Source organism: Symsagittifera roscoffensis, chromosome 10, assembly GCF_963678635.1.
Source record: "Symsagittifera roscoffensis chromosome 10, txSymRosc1.1, whole genome shotgun sequence".
Taxonomy (NCBI): Eukaryota; Metazoa; Xenacoelomorpha; order Acoela; family Convolutidae; genus Symsagittifera; species Symsagittifera roscoffensis.
This window is the reverse complement of record NC_087071.1, coordinates 990,839-1,014,336: the sequence shown is the minus strand read 5'-3', so window position 1 is coordinate 1,014,336 and position 23,498 is coordinate 990,839. Positions and strand designations below refer to the sequence as shown.

Genomic DNA, 23,498 nt, shown 5'->3' with positions numbered 1-23,498 from the left:
AAGGAGTCTAAGCAGGTTGAGGTAGAACAGTTGAGCTTTCTAAGTTTGATAGTTTTATCATAAAAATATGTGCAGCTTGTGGTTGCTCTTTATCATATAAGTGTTTAGGATGTAGAAAGAAAGCTTCAGCGGTCATAATTGAGCTTTGCAGTACTTGTAATGTACTTGTCGTAATAGATGGATTCCAAATTAATTGCACGTCTTTATACAATACTGGTTTCTTGAATGGTTAAATGTCTAAATGCTGTCTCGAATCACCCGATATTTTCAATTTTGACAGGTTTGTTTCCATTGACTGCAAAGAGCAAACAATCATAAAAAAGTTATGATCTCGCAATTGGAAATGTTTTTTGTTTAACGTTTTAGCTAGTCAGTTTTAAATGGTACCATATGCCGCAGAATAGAAAAGTTTTTCTTTTCCATTTGTGATTGGAGTAGTTTTTTCTCTAGAAAAGGGTTTTAAAAAACTGCTGGTCCAAGCTGTGTGATATTTGATTTTTATCTCAAAAAAAATTGATGTACCGGGGTCTAATCGTTTGCCCCTAAAATATCTAGTTGCTGAACGTCACGAGGATGTTTGAACAGAATGATGTGTGAAGTGCTCAAATCAATCGTACGCGACCATCGACTTTGTGGAAACAATTTAAGCGTAATGTATATTACATCGAATCCTTGGTGTCTAACCGTTGTAACGTATCTAAAAAATTCCTTTCTCAGTCAGATTTTTCAGTGCATACACATGTTTTCATTTTACTCCTCGAATTGCATAACAATGGGCGACGCCTTTACAGTTTTTCTTGCGATTCAGTTCGTCTGCAACATTACTTTGGAGAGTATAGTGCTCAAAGTGACGCCACATGTTTTGAATTTGGTGTCGGGACTTCTAATTCTTGTCGGCTTACTGTCCATCTGCCAACCAGAGAGTCTGTTGCAAATGTAGTTACTAAACTATTCGTGGGGCTATGAGGAATACCTATTCATTCAGCTAATGGGTTGTAAAATTGCCTTATCTCCGCGAAAGTAAGCCACAAAGAACAAACGTTTTACATAAAAAAGCCTACTATTTTCGAAACTGAAGCTTCTTGCAACGTTAAATGTGCCATTGGCTTCTTTTTGTTTGTAAATTGACAGTCGTCTCATAATTTTTCTCTGATTGCTCTGATTCACTAGTGCTGTTAGTTCAGAATTTTTTCACAGTATCATCTTTCACAATCTTCGTAACCTCTGACAATTAACTGCTGTTTAGATCCATAAGAACTCCTGGATGTAGTTTGGGCACTTAGAATAGCTCGGGAAGATAGACTTCTCGCTTGCTGACTAGCATTTCTGGTGAACTTGAATACCTGGAAGTATAAAACTGATCAATAACTGGAAAACATTTCTTTAATGATGGCAGCTCTACTTCGGAACTTATTAATTAATCCCTCCTCCAAGCAATTTGGCCGCTGCAATCATTACGCTCTGTTGTTGTTAATTAATTGTTGTTAACTTATTCTACTAAACGAATAATTTCTGGTTTTTTCATTTTGATGAAAAAAGACAGAAAACTGCTCCATTCAAACAATCAATTAAGCTGGTTACAAAAACAGGGCATTGTATATCGGTGCGTGGTAGACTCTTGGTATAACTAGGGTATAAATCCAGTCGCTTTGTGCAAAATAGCGTGCAATCAAAAAAAAATTTGGAGGTTTACGATTATTTGTCCAAGCAAGAGTTATCAATACCAATCAAGCCACAACATGGGCTCATTTTAATTGAAACTTTGTAGTTAAGAATATGAGAACTAATAGAAAACAGAACACGCAGCTAGAAGTTTATTTCTTCGCTTAGAAATATCACGTTAAGTTTGTTTTAAAGACTTACACGTTTTTGTGGATTATTTTTAAATCAAAAGGGGTTGCTCTGCTTTTTTGCAATTTGATTTCTTGTTTTTTCCAAGATTTCTATAATCTGCTGAATTTGATATAAAGTGGAAATACAAATGACTTTGCAAAAACAATTTAGACTCATTAGAATATCGGTGCTAAAAAATCCAATAAACCAACGAAAGTATGTGGTTTTTTGATAGCTTGTTTAAACATAGACGGAACTTTTTCTCTACCCATTTTGAGTTTAAAAAAAGACGAACAATTGAATACGTTCTCATAATCAGCAATTTCGCTTTATGTGAGGACCTCCACTTAGAAAGGTCCCCCATCCTTAGGATCTGGGACACGACACAATACTTTTATCCTTGTTATAATAATTTGGAGGTTCGAAAAAACTTTTGACCATAAATTTAACAATTTTACAAATCTGGTCATAAAACTTTCGACGAGTTAAGCGAGGAGATTATACATTTACAAATATATAAACTCCTAAATTAATTCAACCAAAGTTTTATGACCAGATTCGTGAAAAGGTTATAATTATGGTGAAAAAATTTTTCGAACTTCCAAATTATTATAACAAGGAGAAAAGTATTGTTTCGTCTCCAAGATCCTAAGGATGGGGGACCTTTCAAGTGGAGTTCCTCGCGTAAAGCGAAATTGCTGATTATGAAAACGTAATCAATTGGTCGCCTTATTTTTACTCAATCTGGGTAGAGAAAAAATTCCGTCTACGTTTCAACAAGCTATCAAAAAACCAAAGACCTCCGGTGGTTTATTGGATTATTTAGCACCGATATTTTAGTCAGTCTAAATTGTTGTTGCAAACTCATTCGTATTTCCAAAAACAAACAACACAATTACAAAAAGCAGAGTAACCCCTATTGATTTAAAAATAATCCACAAAACGTGTACGTCTTTAAAACAAATTAACTTGACATTTCTAAGCAATGAAAAATTTTTCTAGCTGCATGTTCTATTTTTTGTTGGTTCTCATAATCTTAATTACAAAATTTCAATTAAAATGAGCCCATCTTGTGGCTTGATTGGTAATGATAACTCTTCCTTGCACAAATAATCGTAAAACTCCAAAGTTTTTTTGATTGCACGCTATTTTGCACAATGCGGCTGGATTTATACACTCAATTTATCAAGAAGCTCCCACGCACTGATACAAGTTGCCCTGTATTTGTAACAACAGCTTAATGGGAAGTTTGAATGGAGCAGTTTTCTGTCTTTTCATTAAAATGAAAAAACCAGAAGTTTATCAATTACTAGAAAGCTATGCGAGATATCAGTTATGCTTGACGTAGAAGGCTTTTGTTTCCAGAAAAATGCCTTTGTTGTTAAACAGTTAGCAATATCAAAAGCAGAATACAGCGAACGACCCCTTTTTTTACTTCCAGTGAATTTCAGTATGCTACCAAAACTCGAGCAAAATTTTACAACTGAATAACAAATTATTAACACGGCCTCCACTGGAAAAACTGTGATTACCTTTACACAAACTTGAATCAAATACTTAAGAGTTTTGTGCTGAGAAATCATAGTGCCGTTTTGTTTTCTGCGTTCAAGGAAAAAAAGCCGATGTTTTTCTCCTAATACTTGGACCGAAAAGTTGAAAACCTAAATGATTTGGGTTGTCATTGTGTTGAAAACTTTTAATTCCCAAACTATCCAAGTTGCAACAGACACATACCTCATTACAACTCCAGGAAATAGTTTGCCCTGAAAGAAGCAGGAGTTTTTTGATTGGTTGAAAAAAAAAGAACATCTGCCAGAATTCGGTGAAAGTGGAGACAAGCCTTTCAACAAAATCAGTGCTTGGTGCTTGGATGAATCCAAAGGCTGATATTAAAGTTGCATGAACAACAATAGAGCGTAATGATTGCAGCGGCCAAATTGCTTGGAGGAGGGATCAAATAAAAACTTCCGATAAGAGTTGCCTACAATATAGAAATGTTTTCTAACTATTGATCAGTTTTATACTTCCAGATATTCAAGTTCGTTAGAAAAGTTAGTCTGCAAGCGAGGAGTCTATCTTCCCGAGCTAGTCTTAGTGCCCAAACTTTATCCAAGAGTTCGGACTGATCTAAAAAGCAGTGAATTATCAGAGGTTATGACAATTGTGAAAGAGGATACTGTGAAAAAATAATGAACTAAAACCACTGGTGTATCAGAAAAAATTATGAGACGACTGTCTATTTACAGACAAAAAGAAACCAATGTTACATTTAAGTCTGAGAGGAGCTTCAGTTTTGTGACTAGTAGGCCTTCTTATGCCAAAAGTTTGTCCTTTGTGGGTTACTTTCTTGGAGATATTGCAATTTCACAACCCATTAGCACAATTGGTATTTCTTATAGCCCAACGAATAATTTAGTGCCTACATTTGCAATAGACTCTCCGGTTGGCAGATGGACAGTAAGCCGACAAGAATAAGAAGCCCCGGCACCAAAGTCAAAACATGTGGCATCACTTTGAGCACTTTACTTTCCAAAATAACGTTGCAGACGAATTGAATCGCTAGAAAAACTGTAAAGTGTCGCCCATTGTTATGTGATTCAAGGAGTAAAAGTTAAAACATGTGTATGCGCTGAAAAATCTGACTGAGAAAATTGCAATAGCTCAGCAAACCATGTTACAAACATGCACGACATAAACTATAGAGACTTCACTTGTTATGAAATTGTGTACTATTCATAATTCTAATTCAATTTAAAATTTTTCTACAACCTTCCTTCACAGTGACAAAAAATAAAAACATTCAGTAGAATAAATTGTTTCTCAAATTCCAGATGCAGAATTTGCTTATAACAAGACAGACAGTGGAAAAAAAATCTTGGAAGTTTTATAACAATGTTACTTCGTTGCCAAGATTCGAAGTAACTTTGTTGCTCAAAGGGTATTCTCAAACCTAATGACAAAAATAAAGTCCTTGATACTTCACAAATTATATTCCCGGGTTGAAGTGCCACCGTTAATTTCATCGTTTTCTGTAGTATCCCAGTGATCGATATTTTCCAGCGCTGACTCATGTATAATTCAGATTTTGTTGCATAGATAAAATTGCGATTTTTCAGAGCTATTTCAGTATTGATTCCGCAGAAAACCATCGCTAAAACTTAAGAATTTTTAACTCATTCTAGTAGCTTTTATATGAGAGTTTTGGCTGAGAAAGGCTTTTGCTTTAGTTTCTGTAAGGATTGGTAGCGCAGAGGTAGCATACAGGTCAAGAAATCTCAAGGTTAGGGGATTGAACCTGTGATAGAGCAATAAATTTTTTTTTTATTTTGATAGGTTTTTTGTTGCTGTTCCATCGCTGGAATTAAGCCGAATTAGCAATATTTATTAATAAAATTTGCTCTTGTGGCAATGAACATCGATAATTCATCAATGGCGATCATTCGCTATTTTTTTCTTTTTTTGTCGCAAATTTTAAATGTGAGCTCAACCCGGGTATATATATATATATATATATATATATATAAGCAAATAAAATCAAAAATTCAGCATGAAACTAACTCGATAAAGACGGCGGTTGCTTCGGTCACTTCATGTTAAAACTGATGTATGAAGTTTGGTTTTTTTTGTTTCCTCGACAATTGAGGATTTTAATGCTGATTCGTATAAGAACTTGTTTTTGAAATAGCAATAAAAACTGAATAGTTTGTTTTTTGACACTAAAGTATTGAATAAAAAGATTTGAGGACATACATAAGCACAGAGGCAAAACAGAGCTTCTTAGCTTGTGTGATACTTAACAATTTCAAATCGACAATCCTGAAGACTTGAAACTTAAAAAAAAACACAAATTCCAAAAAAATGAAGAATTTTTAGAAAACATCTATGAAACTTCAAGTTATTGTCTCGATGATTACTCACTTTGACAACAATACATCCTGCACCAAAGCCATCGCGAACCATTTTTTATCTTGAACAAAGTAAGGCAAACCTGCATATATAAATTGCAAAAAAGCCATATTTTCGAAAAAAAAAAACAATTGAAAAAAAATCAAAATGATACCAACAAAGCCTTCCCAGTTTTGTCTCGAATGAAGTTCACTTTGGGGAAAATAAGTACAGTCACTCAGCGACTACCGTTGAAAATCTTTTCATGTACTTTCCCCAAGCGGCAAATGGTGCTTTGTTATCAAATATGCTTTCGATTGGTTCAACTTTATTTGTCATACTTTTTATTGACCTTGAAAAAAATTAATTTCTGATTTAATAACGCATTCTATTTCCATTCTAATAACTGAGTTGCGAAAAAAACGCCAACAAAGAAGAACCAAGTGAAAAACAAACAACGCTTACTTTGTGGAAGAAACTAACATGCGTAAAATTATTTTGTTCCTGTTTTTTACAAAGACGCTCGGAGAGCTTGGAAAGTTTCGAAATATATAATCAAAATTTAATCACAACTGCTACGAGTGGAACTATAAGGAAAAACCTTATTTAAATAAACCGACAGAGTAACGCCGACGCGTAAAAACCTTGCAAGTAACCACCAAAATAAGTAGAACGAAAATGTGTGTGTTATACATGAAACGAGTAAGCTTACAATATCCAAGTCTTGGCAATTCTGTGAACAAATTTAAAAAAAACGGTACAAAAAATTTTTAGTACCCGTATACAACACACTGTTAGTATCAAAGGCAAACAGAACAAAAAATGTGCAAACCAAACATATTGTCAAACAACAAATGTCAAAATATCTCCTACAAAGCTTAGGCTTAACTTGGTCCTGAAAATTTTTGTTGCAAGTTTAATTGAAATGAAAATTTACTTGAACACTAGTCAGGGGCAAATTTATGGATGGGCGGGGGTGGGGGCGAGTGAAAATCCTAGAGAGAACCATCATTTTACTTCAGGCAATCAAAAGAAATTTTGTTATGCGATTGGACTCTTAGATTGGATTCTCAAGTTTACCGCTCTATTAATTGCAGTTGATAATAAAGTAATGAATTGAGATTCACTGCATAAACAGTTTTCTGGATAAATAGACATTGTAGTCTGATTTTTCGCTTTGCGATGCAGAGGTTTGGTTTGTCGTCCTTGCTGTGACTTGTCTTCAGCTTTGTTATCGACCTAACTTTTTTAGACTTATTCAGAAGTGGAAATAAGCTAATGCTGTTTTCGAACTGGTTCATCATTTTGTTGACTTTTTTAGTCTAATTTGTCTAATCTATGTTTTTTATATGAATCTAAGTTAGTATAGGTCTTTTCGAGAGTAATTCTAACAGACTAATTTTGGATACGGTGCACCGTCTCTTCGTCACGCTATCTTTTTTTTCGGCCGGATAGATTCGTGCACTTATGAGTCTAATATCGATCCTAATCTTATCCTGATCCTACTCTGATTTTTCCTAGTTTCAATAGATCTGGAGTATACTGATGGTCTTGCGGGGCTAGAGGAGAGAAAGAGCAACTGTTTTCTGAGTTAAATTCATTCTTCTCTGGCTGAAACTCTAGAATATATCCTTCTTATAAGTTTTTGTAAGTTGGAGCTATATATCATGATTGATTAGTACTATTTTACAGTGCTACTTATCAAGAATTTAATTGGATATTTTAAATACTTGTTTTGAGCTGGTTTCAGAAGTTAAGCCAACTGAACTAAAAATACCAGTTACCACTCTTGCAAACACCCTTTCTAAAATCGTTAAACTGAAACAAAAAATGTGCAAATCAACAACTGTCAAAAATGTTGTAGAAAGTGGAAATTTCATTGTGTTGAAAAAATAATTTGTCAGTTGAATTGAATTGAAACATTACAAGAGTACATTTTTAGTATATACTAGCAATTTGTACATGTTTGATTCACGCACCCATATTATTTCGCGTCATCCGAATATCATTATTTTCACATATTATTTCAGATTTTTGGAATGAAACGGAGGAAAGAGTGATTGGGTTTTTCCATTTAGATAAGACGGCATAAAATGGAATTTTCCTATAATATAAGTGGTAGCCGGAGTTCATGATCGTTTTCGCTAGAAGTATTTTCACAGATCAAATTCTAAAGTTTCTTTCGAAGAATGCCTGCGACGACTATTAAAAGGAAGCAAAAACGTTTAAACAATTTTTATTGAAGTATTTATTCTCATGACAATTAATACAAACTTTATAAAGGTGTACTATCAAAATGATAACAAACAAACTCTGAGATTTGATACCGATATAGCACGGATATGTGAGCTCGTAGTTTTTGCTAGTCAAAAGGGGGATAGATATAATCATATCGTTAGTGATATTTAAAAGCGAACAAGGAATTGGCCGAATCAGGTCACAGAAAAAATTATTGTTTTATGCGACCAAAATTATCCCAATTTATGTTTGAGATATGAGTTGAGATATGAGTTGAGGATATAAAGAAACATATATATTTGGATCATTTATATTTGAAATTTAAAACTTGAGAAGCAGTGGGTGACCTCCTTTAGCTGTCGTTTCGTCGTTGAACGTCGTGACAAAAATGGTATTTTCGTCGGTAGCACAGAATGGAGTGCAAACTTTGTTCTCTGGGATTGATATATTTTTCCCTTTCTTCAACTTTTTAATATTCCCTTCCAAGACTTTCCTCAGATCTACTTCGTGGACAAGGGAAGGATTCGCATTATTCCATTCTCCCACCCACAGATGTCCATGCAGTCCATGTTCAGCATGTTCAGATGGTATCCACACTAGAGAGAACACTCTGCCCATACCATGATCGGTCACATACTTAATGTTAATTTCTTCACCTGAATCTGGTTTTGGCAGTGATACCACTGCCAGGCGTTTTGTTTCTTCTCCACAACTGAGAATGATGGTGTTCTCATTGACCAGCACACAACTACTATTATACACACTTCCTTTCACTTTAACATCGTCCAGTGGGACATGGCGCACTCTCACTCCCTCCTTGTAAATGGTCACACTGACCCACTTATTACCACTACCCTTAGTATTCCTAACTGCCAATGCAACTGTGTCCTTCCTTGCTACCAGATACCACATTATGCAAGCTCCATTCAGCAGTCCTTTTGTGTATAACACATCAATCTTCTTCAGACTCTCCTGGTCCAATTTTTCCACTCTCTTCTGACATTTTTCTTGTCTCACCACTCCATACAGAGTGTTGTTTACTTCGTCCATACAAATGTCAAGCAACATATCGTTTTTTCCCCACTTAATCTCCCATTTCGGTTCCAATGTGTCGTCCTCATTCACGCCAAATACACTAAGGATACCTGTTCCACTATCGTTATAACACATCACTTCTTTCGTATCCGAATTGTATACCGCCTTTTCACATTTAATATTCTTCATCATCGTCTCCTTCTTCTTCTCATCTTGTTCCGAGCTCCATGTGACTTCGCGATCACCGTCAAAACCGTCGTCATTTTGCAGAGCCTCGTTAAAAATGTGTTTAAACCATCTCTCAACGTCATTGATTATATCACTGCATCTTTTTTTGAAATTCATAACATTTTCAAACAGAGGAATCAGAGTTTGTCTCACCTCATCAGAACTGGGTGTTGGTTCTCCCCCCGCTGTTTCATTTGCTCCTGTATCTCTTCCCATTTCTAAATTCTGGAACTGTGTTTCGAACTGCTTCCATTTCTTCAGCAAGTCTGTTATTGACGTAAACTCTGCTTCGTATTTCTCTATTCTGGACACCACCGATTCTGGTCTATCTGAAACAAAACAATCAAGAATTGGACGCTTCTGAAGTAGGCAATCTGACTATAAAACACTCGCCCCAACCTGAAGAATAGCTACCTTCCATTTTAGCCGGGCGACCACACTTTTTCCTGTTTGATAGGACTATATAACCCCAAAATGCAAACTACGAAAAAAAGTATATGAAATAACTACCAAATAAAAAGTATATGATACGTATACGAAATAACTACTAAAAAATTGTCTTTTACTCATTATTAATTGTTCTGTTAAAAGATTTTGAACTGTTTCATTTCCCGGATTCTTTTTTTGTGTGTATTTGTTTTATTCGTTTTATTTGTACTTCAAAAAACACGCCCTCATCCAACTTCAAGCGTTAATAATCGATTATATAACGATTGTAGTGCCTGTCTAAAATTGAGAAACAATCGACTTTAATCAATTAAAAATCGATTATAATTTTTTTTTAATCGAATTATATTTTATTAAAATACATTCTAATCCATTATAAAAGATTATTTGTTCGTATACTTTTCGATACATTTTTCATCAATTCTTAAATTAGAATCCATTATTTTTGTTCAAAATTCTAATTCATTAGTTTTGCACAAAAAACCATTGTAATCGATTATAGTTGAATATAATCCATCTTTTTGTTCATTTTGTCTTCTAAGTTGCATCTAACTTGCTTATATTTTATACTTTTTGTGTACGTTGATTCCTTTGAACAATGAGAAAAATAATTTTAAAATTTTCCAATCAATTCAAATTTATACGGTATTTTTCATTTCTCCCTAATTAGAATTGTTTTGTGATGCATATTTTAAGCTTTTTTAACCATCAAAACATCAGCAAAGTGATTTAGTTTCATGATTGATTCGGAAGTTTTATTTTTCATCTACCGCGGGAATCTTTCCACTAGTATGAAATGATCTCTATGAAACTTTTGTTTCGAGGTATAACTTTGTGTTCAGATCAACCAAAATATTCAAAAGATCTGTCTTTTAGTGATTTTCTCATTGACACAAAAATAATAACCCAACAGAAATAATTCAAATATATAATCTTGAAGTGGCAAAATAGGAGATTTTAACCAATTATAATCGATTATAATTGATTTTAAGGGTTTTTTGTAAGAACTAAAATCAATTATAATAGATTATAAGAGATTATAACCTCTTGGAAAAAATCACGATTATAATCAATTATAAATCTTTTGAACACCTAATTTGGGTAATAATAATCAATTATATTTGGCAAAATTTCATCATAATAATGCGTTATAATCGATTAATACGCCTTAACTCGGTGGTCTAATTGTTAAAACGAACAATAACTAATCATACTTTTTGGCAAAAAATTTTTTCAATGAGAGCGTGTTATCCGATAAAAGCTAAAAATTTGAGCCAATCATATTTTCAAAAACACTCCCGGGTTGTCCAAAACATCTAATAATTTAACTTTCAATAGAGAAAAACTTTTTATCCAACAAAAGTTACCAGTTCATAAGCACAAAAACTGTTATTGAACATGTATGATATTTGTTTTCTGCGCATAATAACTGTATGACATTCATTTTTCCTTTTGGAAAACCGAAAATGTTTTGCGTTCCATATTGAAGTACTAATTTTGTTCAAAAATTCAGCAACCAATTGTTTGTCATGCGCACCAACAAACTTGAAAATGAGGTCATATTATATAGATTTTTTTTACAGATAATATGCGGCAGAAAAATTCAATAAAATGGCAGCCCGTTTTGTTACAAAAATTGTTTTAGAATGAACTCAAACACCTTTTATAATTGGTTTAACAAAAGAAAACAATTTGCTGCCCTAATTCGATTTAAATGGATACAAGCGAATTTTCGCGATATTCTAACACCCATCGAGCCTCAAGTAAACTATGTAGCTGATATTTTTTATCAGAAATTGTGCTAATTTGGAACTCAAAAGAAATTTCAATCAGAGCTACAGAGATCTACAGTCACTCCAGGAGAGTTTTTATTACAAAGTTTTGATTTCAAGTGAATACGCTTAAAGTTTTGCAAATATAAAAAAAAACAGTATTTGATTAAAACAGATAAACTTCAAACGTTTTCACTACCATGAGCATTGTCAGATTTTGTACAGAAAAATAATCTACATTACCATAAAACACCAATTTACAAATGTTTTTTTTTACAAAACTTCATACAAATTTTGCTTCTAAACCATCATATTAAAAAAAGCCATAATTGACCTTCATATTTAATTTATTTGTTTAAAATTAGTTTCACCGTCAAAAACAATTGAAATATTTTAAATTAAATTGCTTTTCATATTTTCGGTTTAGACAAGTGGGTTTTTGAAAACTTTTGAGACTAAACTTTTAGTATCAACTCCCTGCCTGATTGCATCGCGCCTGTGTAAGCCCGTGGCTTCTCTTTCATATTATGTATTACATCTAGTGTTAACAGTTTAGTTTCATTGTTCGTCCTGTCTGTACTTTCTCCACTAATAACTGCGCTTTCTCCCTCAAGTCTGCATTGCTCAAGGAGTGAGTTTGCTTTCTTATGTTCATCAATTCTAGTGGTCAAATGCCGTTTGGTGTTCGACATAAAAGGAAGCAAGATAGCTAATAAACCACTCTTGACTAGTGGTCATTACAAACCGCTTAATTTTATTGATGGTGAAAATAATTGTAGTTTCCTTGTGCTTAAAAATACTTGATATTTCGTCAAACTTCGAAGCGTACTTGCAATATATTGACTCTTGTTGCCTCTTTATCGATCTATCAGCATTAAGGTCTTCATATCGTTTTGTAATTGAGATGAATAAACACTCTCAGTATCCGGGGCGAAGACGTCTGCTGCGTTATTTACAGATCATTTTTCAGGGCACCGATACGTCAGTAACTTCGCCAAATTAGTATCCAAAGCTTTATCAAACGGTTTCTAGGTAGATGTACACTTAATAAAATTAAGTAGGGTGCACTGGTTAACATTGGGCTTCTACTAAGTTGGTTGTAGTTATCGAATGCAGAATACCCTCTTTTCTTGCAACGAGTTTATGTTCAAAGCCAGCAACGGCAGTTTCCTGTCTGGATTATTTTTCTGCAGGGTTAACTCATGATTTCGTTGAAATGAGTTGCCGATATGGAGAGCAAAAGAGTGCTCATTTTCGACTGTACTGACAATGTAACCCATATACCTGACGAACAACTTAACCAGCGGAGTATCCTTGTCACGGCTCTTAGCACTCCCAGACAATCTCCGATTTTGAAGCCTACAAGTCATCGGACTTTTTCCAGTTTTGCGATGGTACGAGTAATTTCTCGCATTCAACCCCTCTCGACCTTTTTGTTTCTTTCCTGCAGTAACCCTTACACAATCCTTTTGGACCCCACTAGCAGAAATTCCGCCCTCACCATTTTTTCGTAATTGAAAGCAAACTCTTAACTTTTCAGCCGAAGATTTGTGAGAATTATTGCGAGGGTAGCGCCCATTGCTAGATCATCAAATTGCACCTATCACGAATCTTTCCAGTTGAAAAATCCTTGCTGACCGTAGAACTCGGAAGCTTTTTCCTTGGGAAGTTTTGAAATTTAGAAGAAGACTCCCGGCTGTACAGCTGCTGTAGAACAATTCTCTATTGCTTTGTTCAGGGCAACGTTGGTGTATAAAAATTTTCTATCGAGTTATTTTGTAGTTTTATCCGGATCTAGAGTCCTTTTTCAATAGTTTCTCTGGAATCTTAAGAGTTCTTTGTTATATTGGCTCCATCAATATTTTCAAAAATTTTGCCATCAATTTTTCGTGACTTTCATGCTAGCTCTCCAACAGTGATAGAACTGATCTTAATAGGCTTGGATATCCTAGCTTTATGTACTCTAGCGAAACTGTGGGGGGGCGAGGTTGCTCACGTACTGACCTCATCTTAGAAGACAAAATTTTCTTATCTCAATTCTTTGGCAAGTAATTTTTTGCTTCAAAAGCTTCAGCGCTGATTGCATTTTTTTCTTCAAAACTTGACTAGAATCCAACAAAAGTCCAGTCTTTGTGGAAGCTTGTCCCTCGTGGAGCAAAAATTAAACTCTCTACCAAAAAATCAAAGCCAGTAACTCATTATCTTTGCGTTAGTTTCTCGTTGATTCAACCCCGTTATCTCTCGAGGTATGCTTTAATTTTTCTGCATACGCTTTTGCCGCGGCCTCTTTTTCACATGAAATTTCATCACATTTTTTGATTTTTCAAAAAGCAAAGAAACTTTTGATATCAGTGCGTTCATAAAACTTTTCTCTAATTGAATGCTTCAGAACCCTTGACAGCAATTCAGGCATCCATATCGGCAGTCAATTTTATCAAGCATCCTAACTGATGAATCTTTCCTCGCACCAAGGAGTTTATCTTGTTTTGTCTCTCGGACAATTTTTTATTTTTCTATCGTTTCATGATGTTGTCTGCAAGCATGCACGTTACTTTTTTTCACGTTATGTTTTTCTTTTCGTTTCCCTAAATTATGAAAGTCTCAAGGTTTTTTGATTAGGTGTTTTGATGAACTGTGAGTGTAGTAACTTTGGTTAACGTGGCTTTGGCTTTAGAGAAAGACTATCCGAATCAATGTAAGTTGAGTTTGATAGATCTTTCAATGTTTCTAAAATTGAAAAAAAAATGCACAAAAACAAAAAATGCTGGTCCAGAATCGAATATAAAAAGACTTGAAGGAATCAATTGAAAACTTATTGACAAACTGGATGAAAATTATTGCATTTATCTGAACTTTAAATGTTTCAGCATGCTAACTCTGTCTTCCATGCTGAGAAGTCCTTGCTTTTTTCCAAAATAGATTTTTGGATTGGTTTGATAGGAGTTTATGAACCTCAACAATAGAAATAAAAGTAAAATTGAAAGAAATGATGCTTGAAAGTAAATGTCGCTTGGCAGTTATATGTGGTTTGGGTGCAGCTTCCACCCGCCGACTAGGTCGACCAATTTTTTTTGGTCTCAGCAGAAGTAGCGAAAGCTACGTTAACCAAGTTTTTGAGGTTTTGGAGCTTGAGGTTGGAACATACAATGATGCATGAGCACTTTGATTCAAACCAGCATAAGTAAAGTAGCTCAGGGAACGATACTTAAAAAATGGCAGATCTCATTTTTTTTGCAATTTTTTCCAACTGGTTTTGAAATTTAAACCAATTATTGTAATAAATCAATGCTTACTTGGATAAAATTAATCGCAATAGTTTAATGTCGTCCCGTGTAAAAATTTGCCATATCAATAAACCGAAATCCCGAAGACACCGCCTGGGCTCAAAAACAGCCAAAAAATACTGATGTGTCTGCGCAAAAGATACAACCGGAGACAGTTGGCATGCATGGCTTATATTGTCTGAGAGGGCATGAAGATTCTCCAAGCATTCAATTTGAATTCCATTATGAAGCTGAGCCTCCCCGCTGCTAATACTCTTTCTGATTTATAGGAACAACGCCTTAATTGGACAGATCAGAAGCAACCAGAGGATTTGATGCTGGTCCATAGGGCTTTTCAAGACAGCTCCTGTACAATACAAAGCTAGTTATTTAACTAGCCCCTAGTAGAGTAAGTTAGGCTCAGTTTGTAGCCCCTAATTGACGGCAGCCGACGCGGAGGGTTGAAACACTGACAAATTTAGAGAATTAAAAATTTATGGTTATCTTTCTTAAGCAGTAGCATATGAATCTCAGGTTGTCGTGTGCCTTGCTATCTTCACCGCCCTAACACTGAACCTTTACTGAGCAAGATTGTTGCAAATTAAAAGTAAGAGATAGTACCAATGCACAAAAGCAACCATACCTCAAAACTAATCGCCGAGTGGTCCAACATAATGGAGAACCAATGTAATCAGGACGCTTAGGCGCAGAATCATACTCCTACCATCATACACGTGATCATAAGGGGCATGCGCCCCATTCGATCGTTTTCAACCGTTTTTCGCTCTAAATCAACTCAGCCTTGATTAAAACTGCTCGTTAAAAAGAGCTTTTTGTCTCGAGGCAAATGATTGTCACTTGAAAGCTTGCTTCGCATTGTATGATCCCTTTTTGTACGATGTTAAAATGTTCCAAAATTGTTACCTTATGAAAATTTTTATCTTCATGAATATTTTTGTCGAGAAAAATTCCTTGATTTTTTTGTTTTAAAAATTGTTTTTTCTTGGAATTTTTGAGGTTAGCGCGAAGTTTTTGGATCTCCGGAGAAGATTTTTTTCTTGCTCCCTAATTAACAATCACTCGAATTCAAAGAAAACATATCAAACAAAACTTGGAGCAATAATTGCATTGATAAAGAACGTTAAACGACATGTGTAAACTTCTGAAGTAAAAGTGGAACATCAAAAGTTTGTGCCAGAACGACTAAGGTACAGTAGGAACTGCCATTTCACCCGTTGCCTGAAGCTGTTTGAATCAAGCACAACTTCGACTTTAAGTATAATTGTACGCACTGGGAAAGATGAGTTCCACAGAAGTGACCAAATCAAGCTGAAGAAAGGATTACGCAAAGGTAGGACTTTCAAGATTAAGTACGCTTACTTGAGTTGAGTGGTCTCAGGTGGTATAAATCCGACTTCTATCAAAAGTTCTACTGATGCTTCTACCTTGTCAACTTTGACCACACAACAATAGGCAAGTCTATTGAACCATATGACGGTGGATTCTTCGAGAAGTTCACAAATGCGGACACTGAAAACCAATTCCGTGAATCAAACTCATTACGAGAAAAACAAAAATCTTTGCACTGGTAATGTGAGACTAGCTGTACTGACTCCTGTGTGAAATTATTCAGACTCTTGAGCACAGGTGGGTCTTCTTGTTAGAAAAGCTTTTCGGACTCGTGAAAGCAGTAATTCAGACTCGTGAGAGATATATATTAAAAACTGTACAACTTTTCTATCTTATATAAACCTTGAATAAAATTATACACGATGTAATAAATTATTATTTTGTATCCCAATCCAAAACAAGCCTCAAGTGGTAAGTTTTTTTTGATAACACAAGTTTTTGCGTAAACTTGAATGGACTGAAAACCCATTCAACCGAAACAAAGACAAGGGTACTAGATCCATTTTTCCCAAAAAATATTGATTTGAACCGTCGAACCATATGTTCTGTAAGAGTTTACCGCATATCGAAACTCTTCAATGTACCATCCGATTTTCTGTATTTTTTATGTTAAAAAAACACCCAAGCACTAGAACAATAAAAAACTACACCAGAAACTTTTAATCTTTTGCTTTTGATTGATTCCAACTTATGTGAGGTTGTCGGTTAGCGAAACATCAGCTACATTAATATGAACTAGTTTATCTCTGGTTTCCTCCGCGTGATTGATAACGTTCAACCCACCTTCATCTTTCCCATCCTCATTAGTACTACCGTCGCAAAGTAGCGTATAGTGTTCATAATCGAACCCACTTCTCTAAGTCACGCGCTTCGAAAACTCTCCGCACCCTCTCAAAAGCGTTTAAAAATAGTTTTTTTTACTCAAATAACGCTAGGAACTCGCAGAAAACTGCGGTGCCGACCATTAATAGGAATCGCAGTAACAATAGCCGTAGTTTGGGTTTTGTATACCTTGAGAGCGTTATTTTGAGATGCAAGAAGACATTACTGTCTATTGTATACTGTTGCAGCAAGTGTACTGAGAATATCAGTCTAAAAACAAGGAAAAAACCTGAAATGTATCACATAGCCAATCTAAGTTCTCGAAGCAGAGTAGACAACATCAAATGTCAGCGTAGTATAAATCTAGCCGCCATACGACCGACCCATCGAAACCTAAAAGAAAAAAAAAGATTTCTGATTATAAAAACAAGCAAGAGGAACACTAAAGGGACTAAAGAAACAGTGAACTGTTTCATCAAGATTGAAAGAACAGCAGAATAAAAGGTAGATTGGATACTTAGAACAGCAAAGTAATCTAGAAGTAGAGGAGGTGGCCTTATAACATAAGAAGATATAGGTTGGCAGAAATTGAATTGAAAGTTTACAGTTGAAGGAGGAGCTGTCGGACATGAATGAGAAATTGAACAAGATTACTTTTAACGAAAGCAGCCCAGTTTTGTTATAACAGATAAACACCGTACTGAAATGATACTGTTGATGAAAATTGACCGGATCCTCCTGCAACTTCAAGTCAAGCACCGGATGCAATCCTGGTGAACCCAGATAACAATCAATCTGCAACCAAATCTTCTTTTATAGCGCAGGATTTTCCAAATAGCGTGATTTTTTACCGCGACATCAAACTGCGGCTAGCGATCTGGGAATTTATTTTGATTGACCCGCTATTTTAGCTCCTTTAAATGCACTCACAAGCTTGCAAATTGTTCCTGGTAATTACTCTACACCAATTACATCTGTCCACTTTGATCATAGTTTTGCACCGTATATTCCTGCGTCAACCGTTTTTTAATCTAGGCGTCAACCAGCGAGTCAAGACCTGCATGGGCCAGTGGTTGATGGCTACCAAGATTTGTAGCCCTGTCTCAAACACCTTCAATTGTACAAGCTAGCAGTGAATATTATGATCTTTATAGCCATTTCCGGAAACTAGCAGATAACAGCTCAGCAACACATTGCTGCAATTGCAATTCTTATTTTAGCAGTAATCCAATTGTTGTGCCATTCTGCCGGACTGGCACATTGCAACCTCCCGGCGAAACACGAAAAAACTATTAAAAGCCTTAACGACGAAAAAGTGCTGCGAAGGAGGGTAGAAATGATCTAGAATTTTCTAATTTCAAAATTTCGATTGGAGAACGAATATTTCTCAGAAATATAAAAAAAACGGCCATTTTTGACTGAAAAGAGTGAAAAAGTTAGAACAGCAAATATAGTGGAAAACAGTCGCCCGTTAACACAGAAAAACGAAGCCTCTTATCGTGACAATCACGCACGATAAGACTCTTAGCAGAAGAAAATAGTGGGAAAGTAGGATTCAGTGGGGAAGGAATATTGAGCAGAACCCTCCCGTGCCACGAATTGAGAGTAATAACGACGTTATTGCAAGGAGAACACGGAATGGTCCCCCAGAGACTGATATATGGTGAAAGACTGTAGTAAACTAACTTTTTAGCTACTCTGATGCTGTAAACATTTGAATTCACACCGGTATGATGTGATATTTTAGAATATGAGTAGCTAGAAAGAGTAAAGGGTCAATCCATCTCCAATGGATTTAACACAGAACAGTCAACAAAAACATAATAATATAGGTTGTTCGAGCCGTGTTTTTAATATCAACCACGTAGTCTGAGGATCCGAGACTCAGCTATGTGGTTTAGCACGCATGTAAACGAAAGCTGATCAAAAGTCGTTTGACTGATGGCCTGAAAAGAGTAACATTTTACTTAGCCCTTAACAGACCAGAAAATAACTGGCTAGGTCGAGACGGTGAAAAACGAGTATAATTAAGGTAACTGACGCCTGCCAGTCGTTAATAGGTACCTTTTTTTTGCTCCGTCGCCGTGTAGTGTTGGGGCGAATGTTACATAGACGTTTTATGGCGCTCCTGGGTGGGCCTGTTAAAGGCATAAGACCATCATGATAAGCAAACGTTTCAGCGACGAACCCTCCGCTCCGGGCGTATGCCCGAGTTAGAGGCCCTAATGATCTTTATTGTACTAGGGGGAAGGTGCGTACCCTCCGCCTAGTACTATATAGCTTTTTAACTTAGTTAAGACCGAAAATTCCGGAGGCCGGAGGGTTAGGTGAGAAATCTAGAGCCCGCGTATTGCAAAGTCCCGGGACCAAAAAAAATTAAAGAGAAAGCGTAAAACCAAACAAAAATAGTGTATAACCAAGAAAACGCCAAAAAGAAATTAATTTGAAAACAAAAAAGTACAAAAAACAGTAAAAAATCCAAAAAAAGACCAAAAACAGTAAAAAACATAAAGTGACACTTAAATCTTGTTTCCGGACGAGATGCGATCTGACCTTCCTGTTTGTTGTTGTTTCAGATTGCTTCATATCATTTCTGATAGGAAGATTGTAAATTGGTGAAGGGTTGGGTACCCTCCCTTGAGTGGAATTTGAGTGTTTAAGCACGTTAATGGTGATTTTGCCGGTGACCGGAGGGTAGAGTGGCAAGCTGATCGACGTTTTCCACACTCAACAGATAAATCAGGGTCAACATCCACAACGACTGTTGGGTATTGTTGAAACAATTTTAGTATCGTTCGGGTACTACTTCATTAAAACTTAATTGGTGGGGGGCACGATTGGCGCGGTCCGATTATACCCTCCATCGATCACAAATTTCCGAGCCCCATAAGGAGGGTATAGTAAAATTCATTAACGACTACTAATACATTATTATCCCTATTACATATTACTTATATCCTATTTATATCCAAGAAGCACCCAAATTTTGGCGAAAATTACTGATTTTCGACCAAACTGTAGACCCCCAAAAATTTTGATATCCGAGTTTTTCTGAACAGCACAAAGCTTTTATACAGGGAGTTACTACGTAATTTGATCCCCATGGCTAAGGTAATTGCGTGGAAAAAGACTCAGTAGAAGTTAGAAAAAACAAATTTTTTTCGATCAAAAATTTGATAATTTTCCGAATTTTGTCAATCTATTTTGGGGATCGAGTTTTCGAGTTTTTAGAGTTAGAGCAAAAAAAATTTTGCGTTAGGAGCGTGCTAGCATAACGTGCTCGGTTGCCAGATAAATTTTTTGGTATCACTCCGATTATCTCCGAGAAAAGAGCTAACGTCTCAAGGACTGGAAAAGGAAGGAATCGGAGGGTCCAAACTTGAGTGTTATTGGCCAAAATTTTGTTTCCAAACCAATTTTGGTCCGGTTTTTTGCATTATCCCAGTGCCGTACGGGGCTACTACGCTCGTTTTATTTATTTTTGGGCACTTTCACTGAGAATTGCCGATAAAGTTTTTCAGAACCTATATAGGTGGTGAAAAAGGCCATTTTGACGAACGCGTTTTTGGTGATTTCTCAAAGACTAGCCAACCAATTGGGATAAATTTGGTACCATAAGTCGACGCTTTTGACCGTTTTTTCGGACCGCAACCGTTTTTGGGTTGATAATTGCGGAAAAAAAATTTTTTTTAGAGTTTGTTGTTTCGGAGGGTCCAAACTTTGTGGAACATTCCGAGCGGCAGAAATTTTTATAATATCACCTTTTATCCTACTGGGAAGGTTAACCGTGTCAGCCAACCTGTTTTTAAGTCAATTAGACCGCTTTCGGGGGCTTTACCGTGGTAGAATAACCCGTTTTCTCGATTTTTGGGGAACCCTTCGAAGTAATTCTCGGAGTGACTTAAGCCCCTTAGCAACCCTCCTTAGCGGAAAATTTCCACGAGACCCTCCGAGGAAATGGAAACAACCCCTCACAGAGATTTTAGCTTGTTTTGACACTTTCTGAGGCTAGTTGAAGACCCTTCTGAGTGAGGTTCAAAAATTTGTAAATTTTGAAAGAACCCTCCGAAGTAACACTCCGGAGCGTAAAAAGCTTCTTTTTGACCCTCCTTAATGAGTTAAAGGGGACCCTCCGAAGTCGCTTTAGTGACTACGGTACCCTCCGAGGCAACCCTCTTAAGTAGGTTAGTGTCTTGACAACCCTCCGAAGTAACCCTCCGGAGTGACTTAAACCTTTTGGCAACCCTCCCTATTGGAAACTTTGGGAAACCTTCTGGGGCAATTTGAGCAACAAAATATCCAGTTAGGGTCGGTATAACAGGTCAACTAACAACGGGCGTGTACATTAGGATCGCAGGAGCCCATCCGACCCGGAATTTTCTGATCAACTTTGGATTCTAGGTCGGGTCTATCAAAAGTACCCGAACCAAAAATTTTTTTGATTGTTATTTTTGTTGTGTGGTTGCCTTGAGCTACTTAATAGGAAGGCTCGGGCAATCCGGGAACACATAAAAGAAGACCTCGGGGATAGTATCAGGCAAATACACACTCACTTGAGAATAAAAGTTGTTCCCTGCTCTCGTACACTTGGGGCGTCCCGTGTGTGGGGGAGCTTTTTCATAGACTTTAGAAATTTTTCGATCAGAGGTTGCCTTGAGCTACTTAGTAGGACAGCTCGGGTAATCGCAGGACACCTAAAAAAAGACCTCGTTGAGTGTATTAGGCAAAAACACACTCACTTGAGAAGATAGTGTCACGGGCTTTGCTCTTTTGGGTTGTTCTGATTGAGGGAAGTCTTTTTCTTTAAGACTAAGTTTTATTTATCTATTCCTGAATCGTCGCTGCTTTTTTTCAAAAGATTGTTTGATTTTAACAAAGAAGTGATTTGATAAGACTTTGGCAGTAAAGTGATACTGACGAAAGGTCGCTGTCACCTGTAGGATATTCTTATCGGATTATCAATCAAGTTTTGTGCATTGACTATATCTTGTGAAAATTTTGTGATACTGTTATACTAGACAACCGGGTGGAGTTAGCATTATCATGATATTAATCAGGCCCTGTGTGTAACTTTAGCTGAGTCACTAATTTTATCATCGAGAGATCTAAGAGACCTTTTTGATATCGACGAAACCGAGCAGGCAGCGTTGAGTAAATTAACTTGAACTTATTTACATTACGTGTACATCGCCGTAAAAATGTACGAATATTGTTATTTATAACAAAGTATGATGCGTAGAGAGTCGCTAGGATTGACTACTAAGATTCCCGGGCTGAGCAAGGGAAGCATGCGAAAGTTTAAAACTAGGCGTAGCCAATCTTCGTTTAGCAGCGTCTCCGACGTTTTTGATGCCAACGAATCGACTAAACGTCAAGCTGATCTTTCAATGAGCGGAATGAAACAAAGAAGCGAGAAGAACCTCGATGGCAATGAAGGGCAAAGTGCCGAGTCCGGGTCGGCGAGCGAGGCGCCACTTCTGGACCCCATCGACGAAGGGGAACAAACGCTCATCCGACCCGGCTTTGAGCCACGCGAGGGCCTTGATTGGGAGGAGTTCCAGAGAACGGAAGCGGCCTCGAAGCGTTCCGAGGTCGAGCCGCGAGAGGAAGTGTTGTTCGGGGGAGTCAGAGACAAAGAGTCATAAGTGGAGAAAAGAAAAATCACATCCGGCTAATACCCACTCATCTCTGGCCAAGCAGAGCAAGAACGCGATGATGTCGAGTATAAGTCCGAGTGAAGAACAAAGGGGTTTGAATGCAAAGAAAAGCTGGAAACCCTTGTACGACGAGCGGGTGGCGTCAATACAAACTGATGGTCTATCTTCCAGTTATGACCATCCGGAGATAACCAACTTGGATGTGAATTTCACGCCGTGCCCAAGGAACCACATGAGCAAGAAGGCGTTGTCCACCTCGCGTTGTCCACAGATTGATGATGTCGATGGGCAAGCAAAGAGGCGGTGCGTCATCGAGTACCAGGCTGCAACCGCAGTGGACATCATCTTCTTTGGGTCTAATCCCGGCATTGGGGACGGCTGGCGATATAAACCACATGTTTGCTGGCGTAATGACAGGCTTGGAGGGACTGCCACTGGACATGACCAAAAGATTGGATCGAGTCGACGAGAGACCTCACCAGGGTCAAGAGAATTTGCGGGATGAGCTGACGCACGTGAAGTAGCAGGCGAGAATCGATCAGGCTCAATCGATTCGCAACACCGATCAATGCCTGGCGGAGAGCTTGGCATAGGCAAACAAGGAGTCAGAGGAAAGAGAGGCTAGGATGACGAGAGAGATCGATGGTTGAACGATCATGACAATACCTACGCTCATACGATGACCAGGATGGAAAAATGGTTAGATGCCAAATCTGACCTGATGATGCGGAAGCTTGACAAATCTTAAGCGGGAGCAATAGGGAGGAGCGTTCCAACCCAAAAGATCGCTCACGTCAGGCGAATGATGGAGATGGAGCACGCATTTATTTCGGGGCCCAATGAACTCGAGAACGAACTACCAATCTAGGAATAGGGAGCGGCTCAGGGCAGCCCCGTCGAGGCCTGGC

At 37.0% G+C, this 23,498-nt stretch overlaps 2 protein-coding genes across 2 annotated transcripts in view; one reads left to right on the top strand and one right to left on the bottom strand.

Annotated features, from left to right (window-relative positions):
* LOC134855519 (eukaryotic translation initiation factor 4E-like) overlaps nucleotides 1-23,498 on the top strand; it is a 461,161-nt gene that overhangs the window by 300,804 nt on the left and 136,859 nt on the right. The window lies entirely within an intron of this gene.
* The window catches only part of LOC134855248 (uncharacterized), an 87,296-nt gene continuing 71,775 nt past the window's right edge, over nucleotides 7,978-23,498 (bottom strand). The window contains exon 3 of the mRNA XM_063871713.1: nucleotides 7,978-9,548. Within this exon, the coding sequence (XP_063727783.1) occupies nucleotides 8,278-9,548 (1,271 nt within the window). The 3' untranslated portion in view covers nucleotides 7,978-8,277. The remainder of the gene's footprint in view (nucleotides 9,549-23,498) is intronic.